Source organism: Pygoscelis adeliae, unplaced genomic scaffold (genome assembly GCF_000699105.1).
Source record: "Pygoscelis adeliae isolate BGI_AS28 unplaced genomic scaffold, ASM69910v1 Scaffold45, whole genome shotgun sequence".
NCBI lineage: Eukaryota > Metazoa > Chordata > Aves > Sphenisciformes > Spheniscidae > Pygoscelis > Pygoscelis adeliae.
The window spans coordinates 10580822-10588417 of NW_008825114.1; the positions used below are offsets into that span (position 1 = coordinate 10580822).

Here is a 7596-nt window from a genome sequence, read left to right on the forward strand (position 1 = left end):
ATTGCATTAACCACCTCATACAGGACTGCAGGAAAAAAAGCAAATTTTCAGTAATATCTTGGCAAACACAGTTCTCTATTGACAATGTGAAATGACATATTAAAATGGGTATTTTGGCCCAATTTGGCCCACGTTAGCCTACTATATCCTTCAGTTGACTGTATTACAGCTATAGTGTTATAGTTTTGTTTTCTGAAATGCCTGTCCACAAGGCTAATCGGATCTGCCCCTGATTACAGGAACTTTCTGAAGCTATTCTTATTCACAATTTCTTTAATTTAGCCAGTATAATCAATTCTGTAATCATTACCAGAACTGAATCTGATACATCAAGCAACCTTCTCTTTATGGCAAACAGGAAAAAGGAAAGATACAGAAAAATAATCAGAACAAGATGGCAGGAGGAACATGAAATAAGATTAAGCAAAAAGTGCGGTCTTCTTCAGCTGTATTACACTTCATCAACTGTTCAACTTTAGCAGACCAATTTACATTTAATTCACAAGGATCAGAAAGTATTCCAGAGGATACATACATAAAGCAGTACTGTAAAAGTATTTTCTTTAGATGGCAGGAAGCAATTAATCAGTGTGATAGAGGAGTGTGAATGGAGAAGGAAGGAGTGCCTTGGACAAGGACACAGTAAACCTTGAACGTCATGCACAGTGACAAGGCATTTTACATACCTTAAGACAGAAAACTTTTTTAAGATCTTACTGGAAATGAACAAGAACTATTTTCTTTTTTCTGTGAGATGAATGAAAGCCCAATTCTTGTATCGCTCCATCACTAACACCAAGTGTGACTTGTTGGCTTCAGTCTGACTACAGTTGGGTTTAGTCCATATATAGAAAAACTTGTTATTCTTAAAGGGGAGCAGAAAAGAGTTTTCCTTGTCCTATCGTATCTCTTTTTCCCAGGACAAAAATGCAGTCAAGACCTTTCAAAGTGAAAAGAGCAATCCTTCCAAGCCAGAACAGCTAATAGCCCATGAAGTGCATAAAATGAAGGTTTTAGATAGCACACACTGTTCAGGACTAGGTTTTAAAGGGAGGGAAGCGTTACTCCCTGTTTTCCTAACTTCTGAGCCTTTTGGCCACACAATTCTACCTCTTCCATTTAGTCAGCTTAGCACTTGTCTGAACCGTTGATTAACCAAATTGGCTGAAACCCCTGAAAATTAGACTACTAAACCAGCCAAGCAAGAAGAGCAAAAATGAGTGGGGTTTTTCACCCTGTTTCTTGGCTGGCCAAGTGGCAGGGCTGACGGGGGAGGGGCTGACATAAGGGAGAGGAAAACCCCCATGCCGCTGAGAGCCGGGAACCGGGGAGGTCTTGGAGGGTAGTTCCTTTTGGTAGCAATGAGCTATGAGAGGGGGTCAGCTGCCTCGATACCAGATACCGATACCAGATGCGTTCCTGAGGAGCTGGCAACTGTGTGTTTTGTGGTGGTATTTCCAATACTCTGGAACTCTGAGGTGTTTGGGACGGTATCCTACAAAGCGGTTGGGTGATATGATCATAGTATGTGATGTAAAGTTTTATCACAACTATGCACAATTTATCACACAGGTACAGTTTCTACATCTATCTCACGCATCTAAGTATCACCACTGTATTTTTGTTGATGTTATCTTCACTGAGACATAAAGATAAAATAAATCCTTCCCCACTGAAAACAAAAATCAGGAACCACTCACTCAAATCCTTGCCTTAGGCAAACTGCCTGGACTCCACGAATCTTACTTAAACTGTTGTGATCACATAATAAAGAACAAACTCATTTTTGCAACTGGCCTGAAATTCTATTTCTTCAGTAATGAAGATTTGAGATCCACTGATAGTTGATCAGATATGAACCAGACTCCTGAAAAGCAACACATAGGCATCTTTCTGTTATTCCTGTCATCACACAGGCAAACAAAAAGATCAAAGAAACAGTCTGCTCTTGCAGTACTACTGCAATCAGCCAAAATGCTTAAGAAATTCACCTTGCTGTCTAAGAATTCTGAAAGTTTTCTATTAGTGAGATATAGACTATTATTTCTTTTTCCCCATCTTTCTGAGTTTCCATTGTACACAAGCCAAAAAAAACCCCTTTAATAATACTGTCAAATGACTGTCTCCATTGTAACAAACTTTAAATATTTTGAACGTTCTGGCTGTAATAAAGATATCCTAGAAATTTTAATGTTTAGACAACGAGGACAGAGCACGTATGATTAAAAAGTAATAATGGAAGAATACATTTATCCAACATTCATCATAATAAGAAGCATTTTGGGAGAACAATAACCCCAAATAATATTTCAGAAAAGCTAAATTTTAAGGAATGAAGATACTATAGTACAAAGTTATGGCCAAAAATACTGTATTTTTAACCAGCAACATTTTTGAAGGGCAGTAACTGTACAATATTAGTTTTTTATCCCCCCAAAAAAAACTATTTCTGTCCCTCAAACAACAAACAATACATGCATTTAAATGACACTTTAAAAACAGCAAATATGATCTTTATTTTTAAATACTGCAAGTTTAGAAATGTATCTGACACCCCCCCCCCCCAAAAAAAAACCCCAAAAACCCCAAACAAAAAATTGGTCAAATAAGGATTTCCTGCAGCATGGTAAATGAGGAATCCAGCAACAGACTTCAGCTTAGACTGTGTTTTGAGAGAAAAAAACCAAACCAACAGATTTATAGTAAGATTGATCTGGCTGACTTTATATTTTTCACAATATCTTCAAAATCTCCCTCTATTCCTTTCTTCCTGCAACATGGCTACTGTGGAAAAAGCTTGAGTGAAACTTACAGTAAAATCCCTTTAACTAGCTAAATAGTGACCCTCAATGTACTGTTGACTATGTAGAAATGTTTCTGGTTTGACTGATAAAACTCAAAATGTTATGGGTAACCAAAGGCCAAAAAAGAGGAAATATCAGTATCTCCTCTTCTCAAACTAAACGTATGGTTTTGCAAGACCTCTACTAAACTAGCAAACTGGACAGGGACAGATGGCTTTACTTGTTTAATGCATACTATATTTTAGAATTTATGGTTTATGTCAAAAGAGGGACCGTATTTACAAAAGTGTGAATTTCTAAAATACTGTAATTCATTACCTACACCAGGACATTTTAATTTCCTAACTTAGGACGGTCTCTCCAAACATATTTACTTTACTGGTCTCTTAGCTAGAGGTAGGTCATTTGTACGCCTTGTTAATATGCTGTGCATATTAACATTAGTTCACTAATGTAATAGTCTGCAGGATAACCATGCACAGAGCTCCAAAAACAGCAGCACATATAATAAATTAATTGGGTACATTTTATTTTTTCATGTGGGTTAACATGTCTGTGTTTTCTCCTAATATTTCATTCTTTTGTGAAGAATGTGTAACAAGGAAAGGGTCATGAGGTTAAGTAATCTGAAAGTCTTCTGCACCTTACAACCACAGGCTAGGAGTCTAGCAACATCTTTATATGCAGCCCTTTTCCCCCCATTTAGAGTTTTTGCAAATCATGCAGTCAATTCTGACTGATATCCAGCATAAAAAGTCTCTTCTTCACTTCCAAACTTAAAAGTGATTCACAATCATGTGGCAGTATGATTAAAAATTACAGTCCATACACCTTGACAATCAAAAGAGTCTGAATTATAAAAAGTAAACTGCCCTTATAGCTGCATCTTCCTATATATTTAAGGACAGCGCCAGTTAATTTGTGAAAAAGGCAAGTTTAAGGTTTCTGTAAAACACGTATTACAGCTTTCTTGTGCTAGTGAACATCTAGAATACACAGGTTCCCAAGACATTTTCCTTCCCTCCTCCCCCATTTATGACATTCAAAGAAATCACGTAATTTTGGCAAAGTTAAAAGGGTTTCTGTCTTGATGTTTTTGCCTTCAGCTTCATGTTAGAGGCACAAACTTCTGGACTCAAGCACTATAAGGCATAGTAGAAACCACCAATTAAAACAACAGCAGCAACACCACCACCACCACAATGGAATATACTGCAAGTGGGAACAGCTGTGTCATTTAAAAAAGAAATGTTTTTGTAAACTCTCACACTGCAATGCTGTGTTAGGTGATGCATGTAAAGCTTGCCTTCGGCATGCCGAATATTTTTTTTTTTCCAGAACATGCTCAAATGATCTAAACATTGCCACAGGTTCAACTTACCTAAAATATACCAGAAGTAGCCCAGTGGCACACACTCTTGAAAACTTTTGCAATCACAATGTAACTATAAAGCATGACTAAACTTTTGTTTTGTTTTCATATGAAACTCAGAACCACATTTCCTTCTCTCCCTCCCAATATCCCATAACAAAACAAACCAAACTAAAAATCAAACAAACCCAAACCTTTGTTAGACACCACTGTCTGTTTTTTTTCTTTTTTGGCTACAGTTCCATTCATAGCACTGAATCCAGCGTGGGCAATGTATTCCCAGGTTAAAAGAAGGGATATTATCAACACTGGAACCGTGAAAACAGAAGCTCTGTTGCACCTACAGCAAGGTCAGGACCAATTTTGTAATGCTGTATGTAAGAGTCACTGCTCTGATCCCCTATTCAGAATGTCAGTGTCACTTTCTATAACCTAAATCTACCCGCTTTAGCTTTATTAAATAAAATGCTTTAACTCCTTAAAATCGTTAACAATAGTGACTTTTTGGTTGTTGTTGTTGTTATATCTAAGGTTTCTGCAGTTTCTGAAAAACTGTTTAATTGACCTGATGTTCCATATTTTTTCATGGTGTTTTTAGGGCAACAGCATATACCCATTAGTACTCACGTACAATGGTTTGAAAGATCTCTAAATTTACTTTTGTAATAAAGCCTATTAGAAAAGTAAAAGTAACCTAACGTGAATCTGCCAAATGTAAATTAAATTTATATTTAAGAGCTTATGTTCCAATCCTAGATATAACAGCGTAAATTCTTCTAATAAGACTGGCTTCTACACCTGTATGAAGCCCTGACAAGATTTAAGCATTGTTTTGAATGGCCTCTGTCTGGGTGTCTCCGATTTACTTCTACTCAGGAATGTGCAAATGATTTTATACAGCACGATGCTAGTACCGCTCTGTACTATAGTAATTTTTTTTGTTTTGTAAATAAAAAACAACAACAAATCCCTAGTCAGAAATAAACTGACAAAATTTACATTCTTCTCTCTTAAAAAAGTAAATAAAATAACATTATTTAAAATGTGAATTAGCTATAAGACATACAATACAATTACATAGATACATATCAATACAGCACATTCAATTTGCCAAAAATTAATGATTACAAAGCCAATATGGATGCTGCCATATATATATATAGATGTATGTACAATGATTATAGCATTCATAATTGCACTATACCTACAACCAGTTTTAAATTACAAGGTGTTTTAAGAGGGAGCAAAAAATAGCAACTGTTCTTATTGTTGTTTTGGAGTTGGGAGGCTAAGGATGAAAAACGTCTCATTAGTATTTATTGTTAACTTTGGTAATCAACTAATAAGCCATTATTTTTTTACACCTCCCATCCGCTGCTATGAGGCAGCAATTTCTGTGTTAAGTGTACTCTAGTGCTACTTGGCATTGCAGATAATTATTCCAATTACATGTCTGAACTCTGAGTTTTCTGTAGCTTGCTAGCAGTCATGCACCTGGTCAGAAAACACCTTTCAACCTAAGCTGCAGAATAAAGGCTCATCAATGTGTGCTGCATTTTTGTTGTTAAAAAATTGCACATTTAAATTTCAAGAATTATTTTCTCACTGTTTCATTTACATTAATAAATCTTTTCTAAAGAACATTGAGAGAGGCTATTTTGCATGAAAGCCTATCAAATGTCTGTGAAACAGTTAGTTAACAAGCGACCTTATCAAGAAAGGTTCCTGAACGTGATCTCTCATCAATAGTTTCTTGTTACACAACTAAAGGTGCCTTGATATTATTACAGAAAACAATCTCATGCCATATCTGACATATGGAGAGATTTAAACTGTCTTTAAATTAGTAGACCACACGCGTGTGCATGGTGCACCTCATAGCATATTCACTCACACTGTTGGTTTTGGCATTAGAAAATGGAACACTTTCTAAAAAAGGGAACATATGAGCTGAAACTGTTTGTTCATCGTTTGGCAGTTGAATCAATCAGGTCAGTTCCCAACTCATCAGTTTGGCATTTCAATCAGTATCTTATGTTTCAAGAGCATTGGTTTTATAAAAAGCCAGATTTGGCAACATTAATTTTATACAATAAAAGTAATTTTTCTACCGTGGAAAAAGAACACTTAAAAAAGCTCTAACTTAAGAAAAAAACCGACACAACTGAAAAAAACCCACTGTTTCAGGCTGTAGCCACTGGGGAAAATGTAGTGTCTATGACATTTCTATTTGGCATTTGTGAATAAAAGAAGAGAGAAAAAAATGGCACATGGCAATTAAAAAGAGATTCTAACATATTCCACATACATCCCAGGTTGTGTCTTAATTATTTCATTACTGTCTTCTGTGCACCTTTCCGAACTGTGAAAATACGGTTAAATTTAATATCCTTAGACAACTGTAATTCTATTTTGCAATCCCAATATTCTAGTCCCAAAAGTGAAGACAGAATGAAGACACCCATGTCAAGAATTTAAAAATCACAGTATCAATACTTTTGATCCTTCAGAGAAAGTACATACTGTAAAATTAGAATGACTGATGACTTAAATTCTGATGATAGTATTTTCCTGACCAAATCACTCAACAGAAAATATTTCACCCAGGAACGCAACTGGGAAAAAAAGGCCATTGTACCTTGTAAAAGATAAGGGAGGAGGGGAAGGAGGGAGAGAGAAAGGGTCAGGGAAAAAGGAAACCAGCTTGATTTTGCTGCAATAGCAAAAAACTGCTATCTTTTGTAAATGTACGACTGAGAATTTAAAACACATTGAGTCACAAGGTTTTGCCTAAAAAATGAGGAAATGTGCTGTGAATGTACTTCAGCATCTTTTGGTTTTCCTCCATATAGTTTAAATAAAATCATAATATTAACTACAAACCCTGTGGACATTCACAGAGTCCAGGCCGGCAATAAATTAGTATTATGCAAATTGTTTTCACAGATAATACAGTCCCTCTTGTATATCTTTAATCACGCAAAGTTGGTTTTGGAGGGCCTCCTAGGCACAGTTAGACCAGGTTGTACTCCTTCAGGTTTAACTGTAGGATCGTGTCCTTGACAGCAGCAAAGACGAAGCGGATATTCTCTGTGTCTGTAGCGCATGTGAAGTGGGAGTAGATAATTTTGTCACTGTCTGGATTCAGGTCTACGAACATCTTCAGGATGAACTCTCGTGCCGCTTGTGCATCCCGTTGTGGTCCTGATAATTAAGAAGAGAAAGACAGTTTCCTCAAAGTCGATTCAATATTTGAACTTCTTTAACAGAAAACAAGAAAGGGTCAGCCTGTGGTCCTCACGTAAGAGAAAACAGGGAACTTTTTACTAATCAATAGTATCATATAGTGGCTACTTTCTTCCTGGTAGGAATTATGAAAAATAAAGATGGAAGGAAATTTCAGAAGTTCAAATATTGAAT

At 36.2% G+C, this 7596-nt stretch overlaps 1 protein-coding gene across 1 annotated transcript in view; it reads right to left on the reverse strand.

Annotated features, from left to right (window-relative positions):
* Positions 1 to 2605: 2605 nt before the first annotated feature.
* GNAQ (guanine nucleotide binding protein (G protein), q polypeptide) overlaps positions 2606 to 7596 on the reverse strand; it is a 98310-nt gene continuing 93319 nt past the window's right edge. The window contains exon 6 of the mRNA XM_009328097.1: positions 2606 to 7380. Coding sequence (XP_009326372.1) covers positions 7190 to 7380 — 191 coding nt within the window. The 3' untranslated portion in view covers positions 2606 to 7189. The remainder of the gene's footprint in view (positions 7381 to 7596) is intronic.